We start from the raw sequence: 27,435 nt of genomic DNA on the forward strand, positions 1-27,435 counted from the left end.
GGAATAAAGTGGGGATTAGGGGCTTCTTAACTTGGACCGTGAACTCTTAAAAAGAAATGCTTTGGTAACTGCCTTTTGGGACTATTGCTTGCCTTTGTAACCTTGTATTTTATTTTAGGAATTTAAAAACACTATTCTGGGAAGGGGGGGTCCACGGGTTTCACCAGGTTGCGGAGGATTTCCATAACACACACAAAAAGGTTAACAGATGAACGTGTGGATCAATACAAGTCCCTCACAGTATTTATGAAGAAATTGAAGCCCAGAAAGGGCACGTGCCTTGTCCCAAGTTGCACAGCGAGCTGAGGAGCTCTGTGTCTTCCTCTAGCGCAGGAAATGGGGAAGGTGGGAAGGTGAAAATGTCACTAGAACCGAAAGGCTGTTTCTAGGTTCTTAGGACCAGAACTCGCGACTTCGATCTTTCCACTGCGCCTGTGCAGGACGCCTGTGGCCAGTATTACATCATTTCCGGCGTGGAGGGGCGGGTGGAGCGGTCGGTGGGTCGGACCTGTCCGCGGTGCTGGCGGAGGCTCCAGGTTGCCTGTGACCCGGCCCACCCTCCCTTCGGTTCTGGCCCGGGGGGCTGGTGAGTGTCCGCGCGCCCGGAGCTGGAGGAGGGAGGGAGGGCGGGACTGGAGAGGGTCCGCGCGCGCTTGGGGCGGGGGGCGGGGCCGTAGCCGGTGAGGGCCAGTGTGTGTGCGCGTGCGTGTGTCTGGGGCGGGTCAGGGAAAGGCGGGAGGGAAGAAGAAGTGAAGAAACTGATTAGGAGAGAAGATCCGGCCGCTGCCGACCTCCAGCCCTGCACCCTCAGCTGCCTGCTGGACTTGTCTCCTTAGATGCCCTGTAAGCATCTCAAATGCAACACGTTCAAAACGGAACTCACCCTCTTTTCTCCTCTAAACCCTCTGAAGGCACGCTCCCCCATCCTGCTATGCACCCAGGTTTGCAACCTAGGATTCCTCCTGTACACTCCCATCTTCCTCACCCCCTACGCTCAATCAGTAGTAGCAAAGTCTAGTCGGTCCGTCCCTGCAACATCTCTCGCATCTGTCGCCTCTCCACTCACCATCTTGGTTCCCCGCTCACCTGGCCAATTGCAACAGCCTCCTAATTGGTCTCTCTGCTTCCAGTCCCTTCCCTCTCTCATCTATCCTCACCCTCACCCTTGCCATCACAGCTGCCTGTGTGATATTCCTGAAGCCCAGGTCTGACCATGTCACTCACTTGTCCAAAACAGCTTAATTAGCTTCCTGCTGCCTTTAGAATCAAATGCAAACCTCTCTAGTTGACATGTAAAGCCCTTTTCAGATTGGCTTCAGCCTGCCTCTCCACACTTGTTTCACATCATTCCCCTTCATGCATGCACAAGATTGCATCTCCTCTTTCCGTGCCCTTGCCACTGGCTCTGCCACTTGTAGGAACTGCATCCCTGCTGCATATCTGTCTCTTAGAATACTTAACTTCATACAAAGCCTAACTCAGCAACCCCCTCCCAGAAGGAAGCCTTTTCTGATCCTTCCAGAGCAGAGGTTCTGAACCTGTGTGTGTGTGTGTGTGTGTGTGTGACAGAGCTCTTTGGCAGACTGGTGAAGAATATTGTTTTTAAATGAACAAAATACAGAGGATTAAAGGAAATCAAATCGAAATGCAGTTATTAAAAAAAAGTGAAACACTGACTGAAGGTTAAGAACGTTGATCTGGAAGATGTTATTGTTTTTTTTTTTTCTCAAATTACCTTGTACATGCTTCTTGTGTACATTTTGTGTCCCCTCATTAGAATGTAAACTCCTTGAGGGCAGGGAATGTTTTTCATTTTGCTTTTGCATCCCCAGTGTACAGTGTTTTACATATAGCAGGTGTCTAACAAATGCTTGTGGAATGAGTGAGGAGAATCAGGAAATGGGGTAGGGGGTACTGAGCAAGGAGGAATTAGGGTAACCAGTGAAATAAAGTGGGGAATAGGGGAAGGGGAAAATCAAGGAATCTTAGAAAGGAGAAAGGGACAGTCAGGGCATGGGAGACCAGGAAAGGGAAACCTGAGAAGGGAAGACTCAGAACAGGAGATTAGGGAAGGAGAGAATGAGGCAGTAGGGGTGGGGAAGGGGAGATTCAGGAAAAGGGGATAGTGGGAAGGGGAGAATCAGGAAGAGGGGACCTGTGGAAAGGGAGATTAAGGAGAAAGGTTTACTCAGGGGACAGGAGAATAAGAGAAAAGGAATAACTTATGAAAAGAGAGATCTCAGGGAAAGGGCAACACTGGTGAAAGCTAGGAAGTGGGGAAGTTGCTGAATATTGCTTACTTCTTTACTTCCTTGCCCTCTCTGTGTACTGGATGAGAGTTCTGCAAACCTGTCTAAACAGAAAGCCCAAATCCCAGGCCCATCACCCAGGCACCATTGTTATCTAGTCGTTTTCTCTTAACAGCAGCCCAAAGTAGAGCATAGAATATATAAACTGGAAGTGCCTTTAGACATCATTTATAGAGACTCTTTTATTTTACAGAGGAGAAAATGGAGGTCCAGAAAGGGAAGGGGACTTATCCAAGGTCATATACCACAAGATGCCCCAACTTTATTTTCAGCTAAGGAGAAGGTTTCTGAGGGCCCGTGAGCAAAGTTAGATATTGCTAGTTTCAGTCAGTCAGCCAACAAGCATTTATCGGATGCCTGGTGTGTGCTAGGATACAGAGACAAAACTGAGACAGTGCTTGCCTTTGAGGAGCTTAAATTCTACTGGGACATAAGTCTTTACAGAGAAGTAAATACAGGATGTATACAAATTTACAAAAACTTGGGGGAAGGGTCATTCACAACTGAAGGAATTTAGTGTTTTCAAGGTGATACTTGAACTGGGCCTCAGAGAGAGCTAGGTACTCTCCCCCATGGCAATTTGGCTTCTCTTTCAAAATGAATTCTTATACTCTGTGGCAGGTGGGTTTTATGGGTAGCATAACATGCTGTTAAATGGGATTAGAATGGGTTTTAAAAAATTTTTTGGACAGCTTCCTGATAATCTAATGTCCGAAGAAAGTGAGTTTCTGAGAACAAGCCCATCTGTGGCATCTCTGTCTGAAAATGAGCTCCAGCTCCCCAAACGTCCTGGCTACGTGTGCTCCCTGACCGAGGAGCTCATCACCAAAGCCCGGGAGGAGCTGCAGGAGAAACCAGAATGGCGGCTCCGGGATGTTCAGGCCCTTCGAGACATGGTCTGTAAAGACTATCCCAACCTAAGTACATCATTGGACGATGCTTTTCTCCTGCGCTTCCTCAGAGCCCGAAAGTTTGACTATGACCGAGCCTTGCAGCTTCTGGTCAACTATCACAGCTGTCGGAGAAGCTGGCCTGAAGTGTTTGACAACCTGAAGCCCTCTGCCCTGACGGAGGTTCTGAGTTCAGGTTTTCTCACTGTACTTCCTCACTCGGACCCGAGAGGCTGCCAGGTCGTTTGCCTTCGTCCAGGTATGTCTCTTGAATGTTGGTTGTCTCTGTGAGACGGGGTTGCATCTGGTTCTTGTGGTGATAGAATTTCAAGCAAGAAGGGACCCAAGAGATCCTCTAGCCAACCCCTGCATTTTACAGAACAGGAAACTGAGGTCCAGAGGAAGAAAGTGACTTATTTAAGGTCCCATAAGAAGGAGTAGACATGGGATTTAAACCCAGATCCTCTGACTCTGGAAGACCCAGCGCTCTCCTTCTAGCCCTTTGAGTAGAGGGAAAGGAGCTGTCTAGTTTTAGCCCAGTGATTATTTGGTCATGTGGGGAGGGCCCTCTGATAGAGCCTTGGCAGATCCTATAGAGCTGGGAGATCTTGAAGTGTGGGCCCTCTTTGGACAGGTTGACCATTGTCTGAGGCCTGGCTTAGCTAAGCGCTCATTGCCAGGAGGTTGATCACCAAGCAAGGAATTTTTGGCCTTTAAAATTCATGGAAAAGTCTGGTTAGGTGGGTTTACACTCTGTGTCAGTGGAGAGGGCTGTGGGGTAGGGGGCATGTTAAGCTATCTATAAGTACTTAAAGAGCTACCACATAGATAGACTCTGTGCCAGCAGAGGGAGCTTGCTCGCCAGTGAGACCATGGACTAACCTGAGTTTGAACAGAGCAGCTCAAGACTACCATGCAGCCATCGGCTTCCCTCTAACTGAGCGTGAGTGAGCCTGGCCCTACCAGCAGAGCCCGATGGGTGAATCTGAAGGTGGGCAGGTAGCTTGGCAGCCAGAACCATAGTCTGGCAGTCAGGCTTCCTATTGCAGCTCTGGGACCCAAATCACCTCCTCATCTGAGCTTTGGGCTCCTCACCTGTGAAGCAGATTAATAATCCCAGCATCATCTGCCCTCAGGGTTGTGAGAAAAGGACTTTGTAAATGTGAAATTGCAGCCATAGAGCTGGGAGAGCATGTTCTGAGGCAGAAGATGCTACCCGTTCTATTCCAAGTGCCATGGCTTGGGACACCCAGCCCAGGGAGGGCTATGAAACTGGGGGCAGATAAAATGCCTTAGAAGTGAGTAGTCCCATTTTAGTTAGTCATTTTTTAGTTGTGTCTGACTTTTCATGACCCCATTTGGAGTTTTCTTGGCAGAAATACTGTAGTGGTCTGCCATTTCCTTCTCCAACTCATTTTACCGATGAGGAAACTGAGGCAAACCAGGTTAAGTGACTTGCCCAGGGTCACACAGCTAGTGTCTGAGGCCAGATTTAAACTCAGGCAAATTCATCTTCTGGCCTTCAGGCCTGGTGCTCTGTGCACTCTTGTGCCTCCCAGCTGCCCAAGTTTGAACAGCACACATACAGGCCAGCTGTGGGCCCGCACCTGAAGCCTTACAGCTTGCTAGAGCTAGGCCTGTGTTTCTGGGGGTGCTGCCCAGTCTGGCTTAGCTCCCGGCGACAGGGACTGTGTTCTTTGCTTGTCTTTGTATCCCCAAGTGCCTAGCACAGAACCTGGCAAAAAGTGAGTGCGGATTGGTTGGCTAACATGGCTCGCCATTTTTTACTCACATTCACTTGAAATTGGTCTGAAAGGATCAGTTTGTTAATATTGCTCATTGATTAGAGTCCGCTTGGCCTTTACCATCACACACATGCACATCCCACCATAGGCATATTAACCATTAGACTAAAAACAATTAGAATTGAAAGCAAACTACTTCCTAAAACAATAAAATTAAGTATGTTATCAGTAACACAGTTCAAATCAAATCAGACTCAGAGTCAGGAGACCTGTGCTGTATTCCTGGTTCAGTCACTGAGGTCACATACCTTGAACAACTTTCTCTGGGTCTCAGTTTCCCCATTTGTAAAACGAGAGGTGTAGAACTAGATGGTTTCCAAGGTCTCTTCTAGCTCTTTTAGTCTATGATCAAAGAAAGAACTGTGAGGCAAAATTGTGTAATCTGTGAAGTGTCAAGCAGGGATCCTGGGAATCTGAACTATTGTCACAGTCATCTTCATTAGAACCAGCCACCGGAACAGTGAGCAAATCCCTTAGGCTTTTTAAGCCTCAATTTCCTCATATGCAAAATAGGGATGACAATATGTGTAATGATAATAATGAAAATTATCATTTGTTTAGTCCAGAAAGGTTTGCAAAAAACACTTTACACTTGTTATCTCATTTGATGCTCACAACAGCCCCAGGTGAAGTAGGTTATTATTATCACCATTTTACAGATGAGGAAGCTGAGACTGAAAAGATAAATGCACACAGCTAGTAGGTATTTGAGGGAAGATTTAGACCAAGGCAGGGGGCTCTTGATACTTTTTGTTTGTTGTTTCACAGACCCTCTTAGCAGTCTGGCAAAGCCTATGGTCCCCTTCTCAGAACATAGTTATTCCTTCCACACCTCAGGAATTAGGAGCATGGCACCCCTTCAATCTGGAAAATCTGCATAAAGTTTTTTGGCCCTCCCTTCATACCAGAGAAGGTTTGAATTATTATGGTACTAAAAAATAAAATATGTTGATATTTGTAATAGTAAGCACCCTAGCATACCCAGGATGGCTGCTAACACAGGTTCTTTGATTTCCTCACCAATCTTTAATTAAACACCTATCTATATCTATCTGTCTATATGTACATATATATGTATATGTATATATCATTGACTTAGTTCAGGGGAAAAAGTCAGCACCCTGAACTTCAGAAAATACAAACAGAAATTAGAAACAGACAAAAAATACAGAGAAAATAACACAATTCAATAGACAGGGCTTCTAGCTATCTGACCATTACATACAATACATAGCTAGTTACCAGAGAGAGAAGCACCAACATCTGGGTTTTCAAAGCCTGGGTGGGGCTCAATGGCTACCCACCGTCTCACCTGGCCAAATCACACAACTCTTCCCATAAGTGAACCCCAAAGCAAAACCTCACCTCAGAGTATATATAGCCTTCTCCAGGGTCACAGAACATCACAATCTTTGTGACCCACTGCCTAATTACAAAGTGACAAAAGGTGTGGGTCTTCCTGAAAAACAAATCTCCCCTCAATCAAGCCCCTCCTGTTGGGTTCCATTTGAGGCCCATTTTAAGGGACAGGGAAGATCTTCAAATCTTAACAATTTTAATTACATAAAAATATTATAAAACACTAGAGATATATTTTATGCATTTCTGAGTTTCTAAATTTTTTCTAACTTCTGAGGCTTCTACAAAACTCCCCCTAAATTCCCATTATATTTCTTGTTCAGACCCATGATATATTGAAATCACCGTGGGGAAAGTCACAATAAAACAAGAAAAAAAGGAAGTCACTATATGGAAGGGATAACTGTAGTATTTTTAAGTAAAGCAAAATAAGGAAAATATTACAAAGATAACCAATTATATAGGTGGCACAGTGAATACAGCACCAGCCCTGGAGTCAGGAGGACCTTAGTTCAAATTCAGCCTCAGACACTTAACACTTACTAGCCATGTGATCTTGGGCAAGTCACTTAACCCCAATTGCCCTGCCCCTCGAAAAAGCAAAAAAAAACCTAACCAATTATATTGAAATGCAGTTATCAAGACATTTAGGAAAAGGGGCGGCCAGGTAGCACAGCAAGTAAGAGCACCGACTCCAGTGTCCGGATGACCTGGGGATCAAATCCGGGCTCAGACACTTAGCACCCACCTAGAAACACCTGGTTGTGTAACCTTGAGCAAGTTACTTAACCCTGATTGCTTTAAAAAAAAAAAAAGTTATTTAGGAAAAAAACAGGTTCACAGAGCCCAGGTTAAGAATCCTTGAACTCATGTCTCCCTGACTTCAGGTCTGGCACCCCATCCTCCTTGTCATCTAGCTGCTAGTGTAGCACACAGCTGGACACCTCTGCTGAAGAGGATGGAGAGCTGGCAGCAGGATGACCTGGGCTCCTGCCCCTCCGACACTGATGGGCTGTGTGATCTCAGGCAAGTCACTGAGCTCCTCAGTGCCTGAGGCAGCACTCTGAGCTTCAAAGTCCCTTCATCTGGAAGTCCCCTGTGCAGTACCAATGAAATCCTAGGCCCAGGCCCTATCCCTGTTCCTTCCTTCACAGGCCTATTGAAGAAAATGCTTTGTAAATTGTAAATGCTGTGGAAGTGTGAGCTATGCGTTATTATTGTTCATTTCTCCCCTCTATATCTTGCAACCTTAGATAGATGGATTCCAAGTAACTACCCAATTACTGAGAACATTCGTGCCATATACTTAACATTAGAAAAGTTGATTCAGTCTGAGGAGACCCAGGTGAATGGAATTGTTATCCTTGCGGACTACAAAGGAGTTGGCTTAGCCAAGGCTTCCCATTTTGGTCCTTTTATAGCCAAAAAAGTGATTGGAATTCTCCAGGTAAGGTCCCCGCTTGGGTTGGGGAACAATACATAGATAACATTAGTCAGTAGCCACTTTATCCTTTATTCTTTGGGGGTTGGGGGATGATGTGGCTTTTCTCCTAGAATCCGGATTTCCCACTTCTTCCCCAAGCTATGGAGGATTTGAAAGTTTTACCTTACACTGTGGGTTTTGCTAATGTCTCTGTTGGTTCCCTGAGCTCCTGCAGACAAGATCAGCTTTCAAAGTCTCAACTACAGATAGCAAAGAAGACACTCTCAGAAATTGGCTTTTCTTTTCCTGGGATGTGACATCTCACTTTTGCCATCATTTATATGAAATTTATGTGGATGACATTTTTCTTTTTTTGATGAAATTTTTCCAAGCCAAAACTGCTGTAGAAAAGTTTTAGTATTTTTGTGCCTCAGATTATCATAGCAAATTGTATATTTTTTAAAAATATATTTTGTTTCCAATTACACATAAAAACAAATTTTAACTTTTTTTAAATTTTGAGTTCCAAGTTCTTTCCCTCCTTTCCTTCCTTTTCCCTTCCTTGAAAAGGCAAGCAATTTGATATAGATTATACATGTGCAGTCATGCAAAACATACTTCCATAATGGCCATGTTGCAAAAGAAAACACAGACCCTCCAAAAAAAACACCAAGAAAAATCAAGTGAAAAACAAAATGCATTGATGTGCATTCAGACTCCATCAGTTCTTTCTCTGGAGGTGGAGAGCATTTTTCAGATGATAATGTTTTCCAAGTACTTTGTAACATTTGGGAAAGGAGGCCTGGTGCTCTTTCTGTGCCCCTGGTGCTGGGGAAGGACCCAGGTTCTGACAGGGCTTCTCAAGCTGGAAAGACTTGGTGACCAAAGCCTGGCAGCAGACTATGCCTGTCATCTGAGGATCGTCCAGCTCAGGGCATTTGACAATTTAGTAATCAGAAGGTTGGCCCCCCCCCACTGAAGACATTTTTTGACCAGAACTACTCAGAACACCACTGACTGAGGGGTGGAGGGGGTATGAAAGACACAGATTGTAAAGAAGTGTCTATCTACACTTTGGAAGGTTTGGCTCTTTTGAAACGTTGCAGGAGATGGGTGGGTCAGTAGAAGCTTACAGCAGGAAAGCCCACCGAAGGGGGTCCTGGCCCCAGGGCTAAGCATTAGACTGGGTTTATCTCTAGAGAAATGCGTGGTAGTTACTCTAGCTTGTGAAATTAGAAACCACATAAGGGTATACCCAGTTTTGAAACTTCAGCAGAATGACTCCTCCCACAGCCTTCTATCACTCCTCTCCATTCCCCTTTAAACTCTTCCATGGACTGTGGTAGCAGCCTCCTAACTCTTTTTGCTTCCAGGCTCCCTTCTCTACAGTCGATCCTATGTACAGCCCCGTATTAGTCTTCCTAATGCACCATGATGCTGCTCACCAAACTTTCCTGCCCCAAAGTATCCAATGGTTTCGTTTCAAAAAAAATTAATTAATTTTTAGTTGTTAACATTCATTTTTATAAGATTTTGAGTTCTAAAGTTTTCCCCCCCTCTATCCTCCCCCTCCCCAGGGCAGCATGTAATCTGATATAGGCTATACATGTATAATCGTATTAAACATATTTCCACATTAGTCATGTTGTAAATAAGAATTAGAACCAAAGGAAAAAAAAAAAACCATGAGAAAGAAAAAAAACAACAAAAGAGAGAAAACAGTATATGCTTCAATCTACATTCAGACTCCATGGTTCTTTCTCTGGATGTGGATAGCAATTTTCCATCATGAGTCTTTTGAAACTGTCTTAGATCAGTACATTGCTCAGAAGAGCTAAGTCTAACAAAGTTGGTTTTTGAACAATGTTGCTGTTACTGTGTGCAATTTTCTCCTGGTTCTGTTCACTTCACTGAGCATCAGTTCATGTAAGTCCAGGTTTTTCTGAAATCCGCCTGCTCATCATTTCTTATGGAACAGTAGTATTCCATTACATTCATATACCACTTGTTCATCTATTCCCCAACTGATGGATATCCCCTCATTTTCCAAGTCTTGGCCACCACAAAAAAGAGCTGCTATAAGTATTTTTGTACATGCAGGTCCTTTCCCCTTTTTTGATCTCTTTGGGATATAGACCCAGTAGTGGTATTGCCAGACCAAAAGGTATGCACAGTTTTATAGCTCTTTGGCCATAGTTCCAAATTGCTCTCCAGAATTGTTGGATCAGTTCACAGCTCCACCAGCAATGCGTTAGTGTTCCAGTTTTCCCACATCTTCTCTAATATTTATCATTTTCCTGTTTTGTCATATTAGCCAGTCTGATAGGTGTGATGTGGTACAGTGATTTCATTGCTGTCCAGATAAAGACCACTATAATTTTAGCCTGGCACTCAAGCTTTCCGAAGTATGACCCAGCAGCCTTCTCTTTCTCCTGTGATTCTCCTTCATGCCCCACACTCCAGCCAAACTGTGCTCATCAGTCAGTGAGTAGGCCCATCCTTCTCACCTCCATGCCCTTGCTGTTTGTTTGCCCAACTTGGAATGCCCTTCCCTTTCTATCTCTACATTTCCAACTCTTGCTAATCCTTTAGGGCCTGCTGAAATGTCACCTCTCCAGTAAAGACGTGACCAATTCCCACAACTCACAACTAAAACTAGTTTCTCCACCCATGTACAGGATATATTCTGCTCATAGTCACCATTATATGTGCTAGTGCCTTCCTTTCTTTACTAGACTGTAAACTCCCTGAAAGGAGGGTTTGGATCTTGCTTCTGTCTGTCCTTCAAAAGGGCTTGTATATAGAAGGTATTTAGTGTTTATTGAATTAATGAATCAGGATTGTGGTAGAACTGAGCATGTGATACTTGATAGTCCCCTGGCACGTGAGTGTGTGTGTGTGTGTGTGTGTGTGTGTGTGTGTGTGTAAAGCATGTCCTAAGCCTTCTTTCTTGATTATTCAAATCTTTTGCTTTCTGGATTTACCTTATCTCAGGGCATAAGTGGGTGTTCCCCATCAGTAAATTAACTTTTTACTGAAAAAGGCAGTTTTGATGAGTAAATAAGGCAGTAGAAGCCCTTGTGTTCTGCTTCCAGTATTAAGAGTTCTCTAGTGTCCCATAGGCACCTCAGACACCTTCCTTCTTCTCTTGATCCTACTTCTTCTCCTATAGGCCAGTGAAGATGTTTCTTTGCTCCTTACTGGGAGAAGCTGCATTACTGGGCATCCTCTGTGGGAGGTATTGCAGGGCAACAGGAAATCCTATTATTTCTCTGCCATCAACTTAGTGTGTGACCTTAGGAAGTATGTTATCTCCTCTGAACTTCATTTATAAAATGAGAGTTGGACTGTCTGAGGTCTCTTCTCGCTCTGCCATTCTGTGTTTTAACAGTCTAGGTTCTCAGTGTTCCTGAATTAATCCCATGTCTTCTGATTACTCATTCTACACCCCCATCACATTGGCTTACAGCCTTCTAGCTCATACCTGTTATGGTCAAGTCCTTTCCAACTCTGACATGCTATGTCCTCAGCCTTCCTGAATGAACTTCCCACTAACCTGCCCCTCAGCATTTGCATATCTTTCCAATACAGGCAGTCTGTTCTAAGCTATCTACCAGCTCAAGTATGATTCAGTTTCTGTTCTAACTTATTTTGGGGAATGGTTCTGTCTGAGAAATTAGCTTTTCTTTGACATCAGTACTCTGATCTGCCCAGCTCTCTGAGCACAGATGAGTTTATAGGTGTTTAAGTGACTAGATTTGTAGGGTCTGGCATTTCCTGGGTCTTTCCCAGGAATCATGTTTAACATTAGGAAGAATAGGTCCACACTTGTAGTTCTGACTCATTCTAGAAAGGCCACCTGTCCAGAAGTTAAGTTCCTGATTTAGGTATCAACTTTGGTTTGTGCATAAGGAGCAGATATGGAAATGGGTGTCTAATCTAGCTGTTGTTGGCATCTTGGTACAGGGAAAACAACACAGGCCTGGGGATTTGGAGACTTAGATTCAAATCACTATAAGCCCTCATTTGCTTATAGTTGGACAAGTTATATAACTTCTCTGAGACTCAGATTCCTCATTTGTAAAAGAGGACTCAATAGGCTCCAGCCTGCCTGCTTCACATGGTGGTTGTGATCATCAAATTTGATATGAAAATGCTTCATAAATTAAAGAACACTAAGGCCATGTGAGCTGCAACTACTGAATTCAGTCAGTAAACATTCTGAATGAAGTGATGGGAGATGTCTCAGAAGTAGGGGTAAGACACTGTTTTCTAAAACAGAGGTCTCCAGATGTTCTAAAATAACTTTTCTTTTCTTACCACAGGATGGGTTTCCCATTAGAATAAAAGCTGTCAATATTGTAAATGAACCTCGAATATTTAAAGGCATTTTTGCTATCATAAAACCATTTCTGAAGGAGAAAATAGCAAACAGAGTAAGTGACTTACTTCTTTCTGTCAATGGCAACTTTTTATATGTTGGCGGTATGGAACACTGTGGATAACATCAGACTTTTTCAATTTGTTCGTTTTGCTCAACTTTTTTTCCTCTTTTTAAAATCCTTTTCTATAAGGGATGGCTTTCTGAGAGGGGGAGGAAGAGGGAATGCATTGGGAAACGTAGATGATGTTAAAAAATATTAATACACATTTATTTTTAAAATAAAATTTTAATGTTTTATAATACAATGATTATAACATATATTATTTAAGAAATTACATCTATACTTATATATGTAATTATAATATATTCTAAGTTTTACTATACAGTTTTAATATAAACTTTAAAAGTTTGAAATAAATTTTGTTTATGAAATAGTCCCCTCGAGGTAGATGTTATCCTTATAGAGTCTTTTCCTACTGTTTTATTTTTTATAAGATGAGTGAATGTTTAAGCTTGTTTGTATGTTAGGGCAGACTAAGTGTTGAGTTGCATGCAAATTGATAACTTCCTTTTGAAAATGAAGGGTCTGGCCTCCATGCCCTCCAAGGATCCTTCTAGCTCTGACATTCTGTGATTCTGAGATTCCTTCCAATTCTAATGTTCTAGGATCTGTAGTGCATTCTAGTTCTGAAATCATCTATCATCTGAATCCAACAACTGAATCAACCTTCTGGGGATAAAAGAAGAAATTCATCAAGGTTAACCCCGTAGAGACAGTGGCTGTCCCACCTTCTGTTCCCTCCTGGCCCCCTGACCTTGCATTTCTGCCTCAGCTTCAGTTATCTCATCTCTAAAATGAAGGGGTTGGACTCAATCTCTAACCCCTTCCAACTATAGATCTTTGCTCCTGTGATTCATGCCCCTCTCTCAAACTCAGTTTCCCCTTCTGTAAAATGGGGGCAGGGGAACTCTCTAACGTGACCTATGAGGTCTTATTCAGTTCTGACGTTCTGAATTTTAAGGCCTATTCTTATCCCTGAACTTCAGTGAGCCTTGGTTTCAGGACATCTAAGAATTTACTTTGAAAGCTGCCACTATTTCTGGCCTTATTTTCTTTTTAATATCTTGACTTATGTCTAAAAAGTTAGGTCAGAAGGAGCCACAGTTGTCAGAAAGGTGACTCAAAAGAATTTTGGTGATTTCTTATTTAATGAAACATTTAGTCACAAAAGTGTTCTTTGAGTGATTTTCAAGTTATTCACCTAGTTATTAATGGCTGTGTTACAGTTGTCTGGACTTTATTTCAGAAACTGGAAATCCAGAACTGAAATCTTCCTCTCTAGTTGCCCCTTTTCATTCTAGTTTTGTTTTCTAGGAAGAAGTTAGCTTTTATACTGTGCATTTCCATAAGAAGTAGCCTCTAGGCTATGAGGGCCCAGATATTACTGAAGCCAGCTTTGGGGCAATTACTCAAGTCTTCTTACATGGTATTATCAGAAAGGAACTAGACTTGGGATCAGGAGACCTGGGTCTTATTCTTGACTGCTACTTGCTGGCTATATGGTTACTTCTCCTCCTTGAGCCTCAGTTTCCTCATCTGTAAAATGGTTATGATAACCCCTCTCCTGCTTACTTCTCAGAATATGCCTCAAATAGAATTTATGTACAGAAATTTATTAACAGGAAGAGGCTGTGAAATGTGAGCTATTCCTATTCACTGACATGCCTTGGTCTCCTTACCCTTGGTGGAATTTTGTAGCAGCAGGTAGAAATGCAGCTCTTTTCCAGCACTGATACATGTGCTTCATGGACCCTTCCCTGTTTGTTTCCCTTCAGTTTTTCCTTCATGGATCTGACTTGAATTCTCTACACCTGAACCTTCCAAAGAGTATCCTTCCTAAGGAGTACGGAGGCACTGCTGGGGAGCTGGATGCCAATGCCTGGAAGGAGGTGCTGCTGGCCTCAGAGGAGGACTTTGTGAAGGAGTTCTGCAGGCCCCTCCCCCCCATCAACAGCCTCCTCCAGGAGACCCTGATGGTGGAGGGAATAACGTCTGAGATTCAGGATGACTCCATTCGGGGATTAAAGTCACAGCTGTATTCCTGCTATTAACCAAGAAGTCACATAGTTTTCTACATATGTTGCAGCCATTAAGTAATTTCTTTTTCCCTCCTAGCACATAAGAGGAGAATTTGAAGTCCCATGAGTTTGGCCCTGTCCATTAACAGAATTTAAGCCTAGTGAATTTATGATCAGCTTTAAAAATACAACTATATCACAGAAGGTGACATGTAGGTAAGTTGCTTGAGAATTAGTCTAAGACAGACCTTTGTAGTCTACTTTTAGGCCCCTTGGGAACATCTCCAGTGGTCAAGTTTCATGAACCCCACTTTGAAATCATTCATCTGGTAGTTGTACTTTGGGGATGTATCCTATAATTTCTATCACTTTGGGTATTTCCTTCCCCAGCACAGATCTCCACTCTTCCATGCTTTGGTAGATGGTTTCATGAGCTTCTGAGGCAAAAGCAATCTCCCACTTAGTAACCAACCCACTACTGGTGATGAACCTCTTTGCACTTAGCTCTTCTTGTCCTGGGGAGCAAGCCTAGTCTGTTGCTAGAGCTTTTCTTGAACTGCTTCCATTTTGATGGGACCAGCCAAAGCTTGTGCTCCTTGGCATTGTCTTTGAGACAGACCACTCTGAGGACTTGAGTGAATTTCATAATTGTTGCAATAAGAAATCCAGTAGGAGGGGTGACCAGGTGACTTAGTGAGTAAGAGCACCGGCCCCAGTGTCAGGATGACCTGGGGATGGAATTCAAGCTCAGATACTTAGTACCACACCCAGAAATAACTGGCTGTGAAACCTTAAGCAAGTTACGTAACCCCAATTGCTTTAAAAAAAAAAAACAAATCCAGTAGGGGGCAGTCCAAGAATAAGAGAGGTCAGCTGTCCTGGAGAAACCAGCCTGTGACAGGTGAGCTCATTCTGCTGCAGTGGAGATTGCTAGTAAGATTATGAAGATTATCAGAGCTCCCCTTGAGTCTGGCTTCACAACCATCTCAAAGATTACTTTCCCTGCACTCCTCCTTACTGTCATTGCTGTTGTTAGGAGCTGCTATTTCATCACCTGTTCCTTTTTAAAAACTCTAATGCTTTTTGCTGCAGTTTAGAAACATGAGGGCACCATCAGAGAGTTTCCTTTCAGAATTCAGGAGCCAAAGACATTGTGGCCCCTTGGAGATTCCTGCTACCGTGATCTTATTTTTCTAGTAGTCCTAAAGGGCTTGGCCCTTATTGTTTACTGAATATCTTTTGAAGGAAGGTAGCCAATATGCTGGCATGGTTGTGGAAGGGTACAATTTTAATTGATTTAAAATCACCAGATTTCAGTCAGTGGTCACCATAGTTTACTGGGTTTACATCTGGTCCCATTTCTGCCACTAACATGGAGTTTAGCCTCTGTGGACCTCAGATTCTTTTCAGCTGTAAGATTCTGGGACTCAGTTTAGTTACTGAATAATAGCATACATCAGTTTTCTACTTGCTGGTGGAAGCTGTAGCACAGTGGGTAGAGCTGGACTCGAGTCAAGAAAACCTGGGTTCTGACATACTGGGCAGATCATTTAACCTGCCAGTACTCTAGTCAGCTCTAAGACTCTAAGTTACAGAGAGGGTGCTGAACTGTAGTTGTAAAGGAAGTTTGCTCACCACAGAGTTTCTTGTGAAATGCCTTATCTATTCCCTATCCCTTTCTCCCTACTAAAATGCAGAAGTGGACCAGACTAGGGAGAGCCTGTCATCCCTATTTGTTGGCAGGCCATCACCAGGGGGACTTCCTATACTGCTTCGAATTCCAGGACTTAGACACTGAAATCTTTACTAATGATCTTTTTTAGTGACCTTTCATATTGTGAAGCCAGTAAAAGTTTCTCTGAGTACTTAAAAATTCATAGGGTTTTGGGAACCAAATGGAGACAGGATGTTTAAAAGGCGCATATATTCTCAAGATTCCCTGCAAGTTTTCTGTCTGTAGATGTGAGTTATACCTGCTCATTAGGATTCCTGAGCTGCTTTGCCACTCCAGCCCTGCCCCTTGTCTCCCTCATCACAGCCTGAGAGCCCCTGTAATATGTCAGCCAGGCAGGTCAGCCATTCTAAACCTGGGCTGGGAGTTTTAGCACTTTACATGCTCAGTGTCAAGATTTTGCCTTTGCCCTGCACCCCAATAGGATTGAGGTTTGATGTTTTTAGACTTGGTTTATGTCTTATTTATTGCATATGCAAGATGGTTTAAATTTGTAGCCTCACCCTTAATGTTCCTCTTCTCTGCATTTATGTTAATGCTCTGCAAAATCAAGAATAAGGCATATGTTTAGTTTCCTAGAAGCAGAGCAAGACATGCAGAAGGCATTTGTTTATACCTTTAATACCAGGTAGTTCATCTGTACAACAATTTCTGAAAAGCACTTTTGGGACAGGTTTTTTCTGGTGAAATTCCATTTGCTTTACCTCCTTGGTGCCAATTTTCATTCAGGGAAGGTTTATTTCCCCATAGGTTAATTTTGTGTCCTCTAGGAAAGAGCTGAGACATTACATGTTTTGAGTGCCAAAATAACAATGGCCAGTATGCCTCAAATCACCCAAAATGACCTGGAAAAGCAAAAGCTTTCAGTCTTAGAAGACCTCAGAAGTGAAGATTTTGCGTATTTCAGAAGGGAAAATGCATTCCTGAAAGTAGGAACAAGCTTTCATCAGGACCTGTTGGATTTAGATTTGGAGCAGGGTAAAGATTAAGACTCGCCTAGACTGACAGTAAGAAATAGGATTAGTAGAAGAAAGTTGAAAATCTGACAAGAGGAGTAAAAGTTCCTTCTTGTTGATCAGAAGTTCCTTCTGGTCACTGAAAGGAAGAAGAGATAGATGGAAAAAAAATGACCTAGGTCCAAGGTTCCCAAGCATTAGTGGTTTCAGTGAATGTTTGAATTACCCAGTATCAACTGTTTGTTCATAATCTTATATATGAATGATCTAGTAAATCTAGAGAAGCTACACAAAGGGGGCAGAGCCAAAATGGCGGAGTGAAAACAGGAACTCTGCTTGGCTCCAGCTCCAATCATCTCCAATATCTATAAACTATGACTTTAAACAAATTTTAGAGCTACAGAACCCACAAAGCGACAGAAACAAATGTCCCGCTGAGGGCAGCCTGGCAGGTAGGGTCTGTTGCACTGAGCTGGGAACCGAGTGCAGTCCAGCATGAGCTGCATGGTCCCAGCCCTGGGGCAGCCTGACAAGGGGCCCAGACTGGCCAGAGTAGACTTCAGGAGAGTAAATCACCAGCAGCTGTGGCAGTTTCCAGATTTCTCACCCATAAATGCCAAGGAGAAAGTAAAAGGTCAGTGGGGAACTCTGTTGGATCAGGTGACAGAAGAGTGCAGTCCAGCCCATGCCCCCAGGGCAAGAGGTGGCAGAGGCGCTGTGGCTGCAGCTGCTGCTGTGTGGCTGCCTCTGGAGCTCCTGGCCTGCAGATCATAGGGGGACTAAGCGACCATTAAAAGGGTAATCATTCTTGCTTTGACCTGCTTGGATCTGGATCTCAGTCTTGGGTGGTCGTCCTGGGGTATGGGGCAGTCTGCCAGAGCTTGGGGGTGTCTGTGGAGAGGGTGCCCTCCTCAGAACTCTGACAACATTTGCAAAAACCCCAGCGATTTGGAACAAAGCTCTCTCCATTCTGGAAGCAGAGTTCTACTGTGTCAAAGAGCTCAAAAGTCAAGTAATCAGCTGGCAAGATGAGCAAGCAGAGGAAGCAAAATCAGACCATAGAATCCTTTTTTGGGGACAAAAAGGGTCAAACCATGGAACCAGAAGAACATAACAAAGTCAAAACTCCTGCATCAAAAGCTTCCAAGAAAAATATGAATTGGTTACAGGCCATGGAAGAGCTCAAGAAGGATTTTGAAAACCAAGTAAGAGAAGTGGAGAAAAAATTGGGAAGAGAAATGAGAATGATGCAAGAAAATCATGAAAAGCAAGTCAACAGCCTGCTAAAGGCGATTCCAAAAAATACTGAAGAAAATAACACCTTAAAAAATAGACTAACTCAAAAGGCAAGAGGCCCAAAAAGCCAATGAGAAAAAGAATGCCTAAAAAAGCCGAATTTTCTGGATGGAAAAGGAATTTCAAAAGCTCAATGAAGAGAATAATTCCTTCAAAATTAGATTAGGGGGTGGCCAGGTAGTGCAATGAGTAAGAGCACCGGCCCAGAGTCGGGAGACCCAGGATCGGTTCTGGACTCAGATACTTAACACCCACACAAAATAACTGGCCATGTAACCTTGAGCAAGATACTTAACCCCAATTGCTTTAAAAAAAAACAAACAAACTAGATTAGAGCAAATGGAAGCTAATGACTTTATGAGAAATCAAGATACTATAAAACCGATCAAAAGAAATGAAAAAATAGAAGGCAATGTGAAATATCTCATTAGAAAAACCACTGACCTGGAAAATAGACCCAGGAGAGACAATTTAAAAATTATTGGACTACCTGAAAGCCATGATCAAAAAAAGAGCCTAGAAATCATCCTTCAAGAAATTCTCAAGGAAAATTGTCCTGATATTCTAGGTTCATCGATTGCCTCTTGAAAAAGATCCCAAAAAGATGAAAAAGATCTAGGAACATCATAGCCAAATTCTAGGAAGAAACAATTTGAGTACTGTAGAAACACAATCAGGATAACACAAGATCTAGCAACTTCTACACTAAGGGATCGAAGGGCTTGGAATATGATATTCTGGAGGTCAAAGGAGCTAGGATTAAAACCAAGAATCACCTACCCAGCAAAACTGAGTATAATGCTTCAGTAGAAAATATTGTCATTCAATGAAACAGAGAAGCTACACAAAGACCAGGGCATGTCCAGTTCCCCTCAGCTCTTCCAGGAGTCTCAGAATCCAAATCTTCTCAATGGTTGTCCTCATTATGATGGGACCAAAGCTGGTGTATCCTTTCTGGAAAATATCATGGCTATGGGAGGATGTTTGAGGTCTCAGAAGATTTGAACATGGATTATGAATGGGGAATTCAATTGGATGGGAATTCAGGTGGTCCCTATATACTTTCTTACTGAGGTATTTTAAGGAATTCTTTCCTGGCAGTGAATAGGGAAAGCAAAAGGCATCTGTGGGTTAGGCTTTTTCTTTTGGCTTTGATGTGAAGTGACCTGTACCAACAAGAGGGATGTTAGTAGTGGAAGCAGATTGTGCCATAAATCATATTTACTGTGACTTTTAAAAGTGAGAATTCCAGTTGTCACAGCTGCATAGGGTTATTTTCCTTGGATCTCCCTTTGAGGAAAAGTCCTAGCCAATTTTATGAAGCCATTTCATCCCTATATTGTGCTATTGCTTTGGCCTATTGGTGGAACACAGCCCTTAAGGTAACTCTTACTCTTACTGCCACCATCCACAATTTGGCTCAGTTGCTTCATTTGTAAAAAGAAGACTAAATTATCTCTAAGGCTTCTTTCAGCTCTAAAGTCTATGACTATGATCAACTGTTGTAGTTAGAGAATGTACCCCTTTTATTAACTGACCCATTCAAACTGATTTTCCTTTTGATTTCTCCTAGCTCAGAATTCTAGAACATGACAGTCCCCTCCTGAGTTCATCTTATGCCTTTGTTGGGGACAAACTAGAAGCTTTAAAAGCAAGTGAAATTAAGAGGGAGCTTTGTTTTAGTAGAAAAAGCTCTAGGTTTGTAGTTAGAAGACATGGGGTTTTTAATCCTGTGATCTAGAGCAAGATTCTTCTCCCCTACAGGCCACAGTTTCTTCCTTTGTAAAATGAGATTTGATAAGATGATCTATAAGAACCCTGAAAATATGGTTTTATTTATTTTTAAAAGACCTTCTTATTGCTGATGAATATTTCATCCTTGACACCTGATGGCAAACCAGCTTGGGAGAGACAAAAACTTGTTCCTTATTAACTCCAAGAAAACTCAAGATGTCTGGAAGTTCATCCAACTCATCAGAATTCAGTTGTCTTGGAAGGCAGGCATGTAAAACACCTCAGCCTATGTCAGGTCAATTGTCAATGAAAATTAAGGTGGGACAGATGTGTGTCTGTAGTCCCATATGATTCTGAAATCTTTGGAACTCCCCCTGGGGGTGTTTTTAATTGCCCTATCTGCTTTATCCTCAGATGAACTGTGGGTAGCTCGCCATCTTTCCACCCCTGGGTGGTCATGCAGCTGGAGGGAAACATTCTCTAGTACCTCCTTCATGTTTATGTTTCAGCTTGTGGCATTGTCCTTTGAAATTTTCCTACTTGAAAAGGGAATGACTTTTCAGCAGTTAAGCCACTGATGGTGGTGTGGTTGCTCATCATTTGGTCATTGAGTGGTGTATAGATATGAAATAAAGGAACAGGGATCATCCTGAATAGGAAAGGTGAAATCCTGAGTCTAGTATACTAGAAAAAACTCTGGTATGGAGAGCCAGAAGACCCGAGTCCTAGTTCTGACTCTGTGACTATAAACAGCTGTGTGACAACCTTGGGCATGCCATTCTCCTGTTTAGGGCTTGGTTCCTTTAGCTACAGAATGAAGTTGGACTAGTTGGTCTCTAAGGTCTGTTCCAATTTTGATAGTCTCTGTGCCAACATTCCTTTATGCTCTAACATTCTTCTTGTGTTCTAAGGTCCCTTCCAGCTCTGAGGTTTTGAGTCCTTATCCATTCACTGTTGTTTGTTCTGGGGGATGCCAGGAATGAAGGGATTTATTGGTAATAAATTTGGTAAACCAAAGGTTTCTCTCCAAACATGATCCAAAGGGAGTGTATGTAACAGAGATATTAATCAAGTCACCACCTGGTTTTGGAAAAAGGTCCAAAATAGTTCTAAGTCACACAAACATTTCTTCTTGAAGGAAGGACCTTGCGCTGATATGAAGGCAATAACTCAGCAACTGTTGCTTGTTTATTAAATAAGCGATTAATTCATTTTATTTTTGTCTTTTTTTTTTACACAACCAAGCAGAATTGTTTCCATGGGCATCAAGTCAGTGGCTGCTTGGGGCTGCCTGCTTCTCTTGGTGTATGGGGCGAGAGTGAGGCTGGGGAGAGGGTGGAGAGCAGACCTGTTCCTCTTTGCAGCTGGAGTACTTGAACCTATGCCATGGCATAGAGCCTGGCAGCACAGCCTCTGCTTCTGATGTGGCCAGAGAATGCCCTGCTTATATCCTTTGGCCAGTTTTGGCCACAAGTTCAGTCATTTGTCACATTCTTTCTTTGAAACTGAGACTCTGTGGGTGTTAAGTGTGCACCTGGAGGTGGATTGAGTCTAATTCTGTGTTTATTTTGACAAGATATTTATTTTTATAATGCATTTTATAACATGGTGTGGTGAAAATGTGTTGTTTTATTATGCATGACTGGATCTTACACAATAAAAATCTATCTTGGGTTGAGTGTGTGGAGGTGTTTTAGTGACATGAGTTAAAATGTAAAATGGCTCCATCCAGCTCTAATATTCTGTTTCCTAATGAATAGGCTCATTGCTTCAGTTCGTTTAAACAAGCATTTATTAAGTGCTTACTATGTATGTGTGTACTTACGTCCTGGAGAATACAAAGTCAAAATAAAAAGAGTCCATCATCAAGGAGTTTCAGTTTTACTGGAAGTAATTTTAGGGATCAGTTAGTCTAACTCACTACCTTCAGAGATGAAGAAACCAAGGAGCAGAGATAGACACAGTGACTCACCCACAGTTCCACAGTGAGAAAGGGGTAGAGCCAGAACTGGAAGCCAGGTCTTCCTGGGCAGGCTTACTATTTTCCCACCACACCACACCACCTCTCACAACTCTAAATGGCTATACACATTCCACATATATATCTGGTTTTGCATTGTGAGGGGAAGAGGGGAAAAAATTGTAGACTATAAACCAAACAAATCTTGGTTTAAAAATGGTCATGTAGTGGTACAAGGTGCTTCCTGATTCTTAGCTGGCAATCACACCTGAAGAAGATCACAAATTCCTTCAGGTTCCTAGATACAGGTTTCATAACATTGTAAGCTCTAAATGGTCTGAGAGTGAGGAGACATGAGTCTGAGTCCTATTTCTGCTACCAGCTCCCTTTTGTGACCTGACTGGTGATCTGCCAGTTGCCCCTTCGGTGAAACTTAGCAGAAGACTGTGCACCAAGGAGAAAACCTACAACATAACAGGAGCCTTCACTCTGCTGTTCACATGTGATATAGCTGGGCGGATGGGGCAGGGAATGCTACTGATCTCAGTTGCTGTTTTCCCAGAAAAAAAATGGAAGTGCCAATGTCCATGTTATTATGTTTATGTCCCTCATGTCCAGATCACATCAGCTGCCAAAAAAATTCCATTTCACTACCACTTTAAGGTTTGTGAAGTACTTTCATTACAACTATGACATGGACAGTACAAGGATTAGCTTCATTTTACAGATGAGGAATGAGGCTCTGAGAAGTTAAGTAACTAATCTGAGACAGGATTTAAACCTAAGTGTCCAAACTCTTTAAGTCCGGTACTTTTTCCACAACATAACAAAAAAAGCCTGACTATGTAGTAATTAGCAATTTCTGATTCTTCCTCTAAAGTCTAACCAGGTTAAGGGTAGTGCAGTACACCATGGGGGAAGATGGCTGGACCTGAAGGCAGAAGGAGGCCCAGCTTGGAATCCTAACTCTGCTTCTTAACAGCCCAAGTGATTTTGAACAAATCAGTGTTACATCTATGGGCCTCAGTTTTCCCCTTACTGTAAAATGGAGTTAGATGATGTGGTCTCCAAGGTCCCTTACAGCTCCTAAATGCTATGACCCTAAGCAGACTTGACATCTCCTTAACTGGACTAGCATTTCCTAGTTCCTTTTCTGTATACCTACCATAGATGTGCAGAAGAATCAAAAGATGTGGATTTGACTTTTGGTTTTGACATGTGCTAGCCATGAGACTTGGGGCAAGTCATCAGCTGCAAATCCTATCATCCTATGATCTCTTTGAAGCTCAATTTCCTCCCCTGTAAAATAGGGATATTTGGGGCAAAGTGGCACAGTGGACAGAGTGACAGGCCTGGAGTCATTTACTAATTGTGTGACCCTGAGCAAGTCACTTAACCCTATTTGCTTCAGTTTCCTCATCTATAAAATGAACTGGAGAAGGAAATGGCAAACCACTCCAGTATCTATGCCAAGAAAACCTCAAAAGGGGTCACAGTCAGACATGACTGAAATGACTGAACAATAAACAACACTGGGGTGGTTGAGGAGAGATAAAAAAGTAGATATTAGTCCAGTTTGGCCAGAACAAAAGAGTACATTGAGGAGAGTAATATGAAATGAGGATCAAAAGCTAGATTGGACCCATCCATTATAGCCAGCCTCAAATGCCAGGCTTTTTTTTTTTTACCTGAAAAGCCATAGGGAGCTAAAAAAGGTCTGAGTAGGGGAGTAACATGTCAGGTCTGGGTTTTAGGAATATTATTCTGGCAGCTGTGTAAAGGATGGATCAGAGTGTGACTGGAATAAAACCAAACAGAAGGCTATTATCATCATTGGGGGTAGTAAGAAAGGAGGGAATGACTGCCATGGCAAATGACTGGACAATGGGGAATGAGGAAGAGGGAAGAGTCAAGAACTTCCAGTTCATGAAACTGGGTGACTAGGATGGTGGTCCCCTTGATGAAAATAGGGAAAACTTAGTAAAAGGGCCTGTTTAAGGGGGGAAATGACAAGTTTTGTTTTGGACATGAATTTATGATGCCCATGAGACATGTTGGTGGAGGTCACTGATACAGGTCTAGGGAGATCAGGAGAGATTAGGGATGGTTAGGTAACCAGATATAGACATTTTCTAGCTAATTTGGACTACTTGTTATCCATTCCTTTGCTCACGTCATTCCCTATTATTGTAATTCAAGCATTTTGTTCCATAAGCATTTATTATGTGTAAGATACCAAGCCAGGTGCTGAAGATGCAAAGGCAATAATACCACAGTTCCTACCCTCAGAGTTTACATTCTGTTTAGGGAATAAAATATATATGGAGATACATAAATCCAAATTTTAGTGGGACAGGGGCAAGGGGATGACACAGCACATCAACAGCCTTCAGGACCAGAGAGGCCTTGTTTAAGAGGTAGCCCCTGAGCTGAGTCCTAAAGGGAGCCAAGGATTACAAAAGGGCAGTTTGTACAAAGGCCCAGAGGCCAAAGATGGAAAAGTCACCTGCGGAGAATGAAAACTTCCTTCTCTGCCTCATGAATTTCTACCTATTTTTCAAAGCCCAATTCAAGCCACCTCCCCCAACGGGCCTTGCTTGAAATCTTCCTTCTCCTCTTAAACCTCCTCTAGCACTTTATATTCTAGTGATGTGTGAATGCCATTATCCCCCATTTGGCTAAAGCTACAGTTGTTAAGCATCTCCTACTATCTCTGCAGGCCAAGGGACTGAGGCGGAGAAGCACTGCTAGCCATGGTTAGCCAAGTCTTCCCCAGTTGTCATTGGCCTATTGTTCTTATTCTCAAAGAAAAGCTTTGTTTCATAGCCTCTTGTGCACCAAAAGAGACAGCTTACCAACCCATAATGTCACTTGCCCACAGTGATGTAAGTTCAGTGTCTCTTTCATTGCCTCACATCAGCTTATTCAAGGGCAGGGATGAGGCAGAAATGAGAGGTAGTGTAGAACAGGGAAGAGCACTGAGGATCTGAAGTCAAAACATCTGGGCTGAGAGTTCAGGTTTGGCTACTCGTTAGTCATGTGAATTTGGATAAGCCACTTACCCTGAACCTCAGTTTCCCTATAAAATGGGGAGAATACCTGCTACACCAACCTCACCAGGTTGTTGTGAGGCTCAGATCACACGATACAAGATGGTTCATAAATCTTAAAGAGCTAAAAAAAAAGAAAGAAAGAAAAGAAAAGCCAGCTATGATCATCACTGAGTAGCTGACTTTCCCAAAAGCTTCATGAAGTACATTATGCCTGTGGCATTTGTACTAGTTCTCAGTCATTTTCCTCTTTGTAATGGAAGGATGTCTTCATTGTTATAGAGCAAAGGATGGGCTGACAGCTGACTAGTAGGCAATGGGATGATGCCACCATGACAACAGCTGATGATTCAGAATGTTTTTGTGGTTTAAAGTGATGGCATCTCTGGTTTTATTCATCCTTACAAAGCTAATGGCTCCATATAAGGAAGGCTTTACAGCTTTCATCAGATACTTAAGTAAGCTGTACTGTCTCCCATTCTATATATAGAAGGGGCAGAGAGAGGCAGGGTGTTTGATCTATCCATTGACCTATATGTTAAAGTCTTAACATATCTCTGTGGTTCTATACTGCCTATCATATATACACTTCTGCCTGACTTCTGATGCCCTCATATTCTATCTTTAGCTCAATCTATCCAACCTTTTCTTACACTGCTCATCACAACTTCCTGCCCTCCCAAAAGCCTTTATTACAACAGGTCAAACGTCTTGTCTTGGGAACATGATGCCCAGCTTTGGTGGGAATACGGGTATTTGCAACTCCAAGTTTTTTCATGTTGTTTTTTCTACCTGGAATAACTTTTACTCCCATTTTTCTGCCTGTATAAATCCTAACCCCATGCTCTCCTTTCAGAGTCCTACCATTCTTCTAAGTTCACAAGTGAGGGGTCTGTCACCCTTAACACCTTAGTTTTCCTCACCCCCCCATACCAAATCTTGCATTCCCTCTCTTTGCACTCCTAGAGCCCTCATCAGTACTCACCCAGACTACTTCTATAGCTTCCTAATCGGTCCTTGCCTCTAGTCCCACCCCCTTCCAAACCAGCCTCCACACCAATACCAAAATGACTTTCCTAAAACACAGTTTTGACCATGTCACTCCCTACTCAAACTCCAGCAGTATTTCTATTCTAGGATCAAATACAAAATTCCTCTTTTTAGTATTTATAGTTCCTTATAACTTGCTTTCAATCCACCTTCCTGGTCTTATAAATTCTGCCCCCTTCATGCTTTCTCCAGTTCAGGCAAACTGGCTGTTCACCACATACAATATTCCATATCCCATATCCCATCCTGGTGCTTTTGCACAGAGGGGCCTCATACCTGAAATGAATGTTCTCCTCAACAATGTCTCTTAGAATCCCCATTTCCCTTCAAAACTTAGCTCAAATGTTGCCTCCTTTCTTGACACCGCCCAGTTGCTAATATTCTTCCCCCAATCACCTCATAATTATTATATACATACTTACATATGTACATGTCATTTCTCCCAAATGAATGTAAGCTATTCAAGGGCAGGGATGGTTTCACTGTTGTCAAGGGTCATGTCTTTTCTTGATATTCTGCACACAGCAGGCACTCAACATGATGCACTCAACTACTCAATTATAATACCCTGAAAATCAGGCACTATGGTATATCTCTTTGTATTCTTAGCAAACAACATAGTGCTTTCAGTCATTTTCAGTCACGTCTGACTCTTTGTGACCCTACTGGGGGTTTTCTTGGCAAAGATACTGAAGTGATTTGCCGTTTCCTTCCCCAGATCATTTTACAGGTGAGGGACTGAAGCAAGCAGGGTTAAGTGACTTGCCCAGGGTTACACAGCTGCTAAGTGTCTGAGGCCAGATTTGAATTCAAGAAGATAAGTCTTCCTGACTCCAGGCCCGATGCTCTATCCACTGAACCACCGACCTGCCCCTAAAACAGTAATACATACATGGTAAAAGAGTCCACATGGGGGCGGCTAGGTGGCGCAGTGAGTAGAGGGCTGGCCCTGGAGTCAGGAGGACCTGAGTTCGGATGCGGCCTCAGATACTTACCACACACAAAAAAAACCTAGCTGTGTAACCTTGGGCAAGTTACTTAACCCCAACCTGCCTTCCAAAAAGCAAAAAAAAAAAAAAAAAAGAGTCCATATTATGTTACTTTGAGTTATTTCATTGGCATAGTTAGGCTTTTTCCAAAAACAGATAAATCCTTCACATCTTCTGATCCTACTACCCTGGTACTTATTTCCCACAAACCTTTCACAAGAGGAGGCTGAGTTCCCTTTTGTTTAGTACCCCCCAAGTACCAGCGTACAGCTCAAAAGCTCATCTGCTATCTCTCGTTCCTGCTTTGAGCAGCCCTACTCCTTTCCCATTCATGTTTACTGTGCAATCATCAATATGACTCCAAACTATACCAAACTTGCTGATGGGGTAATGTTGAACTTTAAAGAAAAGCCTGTAAA

The 27,435-nt window shown here is 42.7% G+C and overlaps 1 protein-coding gene across 3 annotated transcripts; it reads left to right on the forward strand.

The window, feature by feature from the left end:
• The first annotated feature begins 430 nt into the window (after window positions 1-430).
• On the forward strand, window positions 431-21,839 carry TTPAL (alpha tocopherol transfer protein like). 3 transcript variants are annotated; one of them, XR_011165219.1, is made up of 6 exons: window positions 431-586; window positions 3,002-3,458; window positions 7,617-7,810; window positions 12,112-12,222; window positions 14,007-19,178; window positions 20,135-21,839. XR_011165219.1 is itself a non-coding variant. In XM_069071826.1 (5 exons), the coding sequence occupies exons 2-5, from the start codon at window positions 3,017-3,019 to the stop codon at window positions 14,280-14,282; spliced, it is 1,023 nt and encodes a 340-aa protein (XP_068927927.1). In that variant the 5' UTR covers window positions 431-586; window positions 3,002-3,016; the 3' UTR covers window positions 14,283-21,839. The 3 variants fall into 3 exon arrangements, 2 of the variants coding, with proteins under 2 accessions (XP_068927927.1, XP_068927928.1); XM_069071826.1 differs by having other exon boundaries at window positions 14,007-21,839; XM_069071827.1 differs by lacking the exon at window positions 431-586 and adding an exon at window positions 725-843 and having other exon boundaries at window positions 14,007-21,839.
• Window positions 21,840-27,435: the final 5,596 nt, after the last annotated feature.

Source organism: Petaurus breviceps, unplaced genomic scaffold, assembly GCF_028583685.1.
Source record: "Petaurus breviceps papuanus isolate PSGF00001 unplaced genomic scaffold, PetGlider_PUasm1.0 90845, whole genome shotgun sequence".
NCBI classification, from domain to species: Eukaryota; Metazoa; Chordata; class Mammalia; order Diprotodontia; family Petauridae; genus Petaurus; species Petaurus breviceps.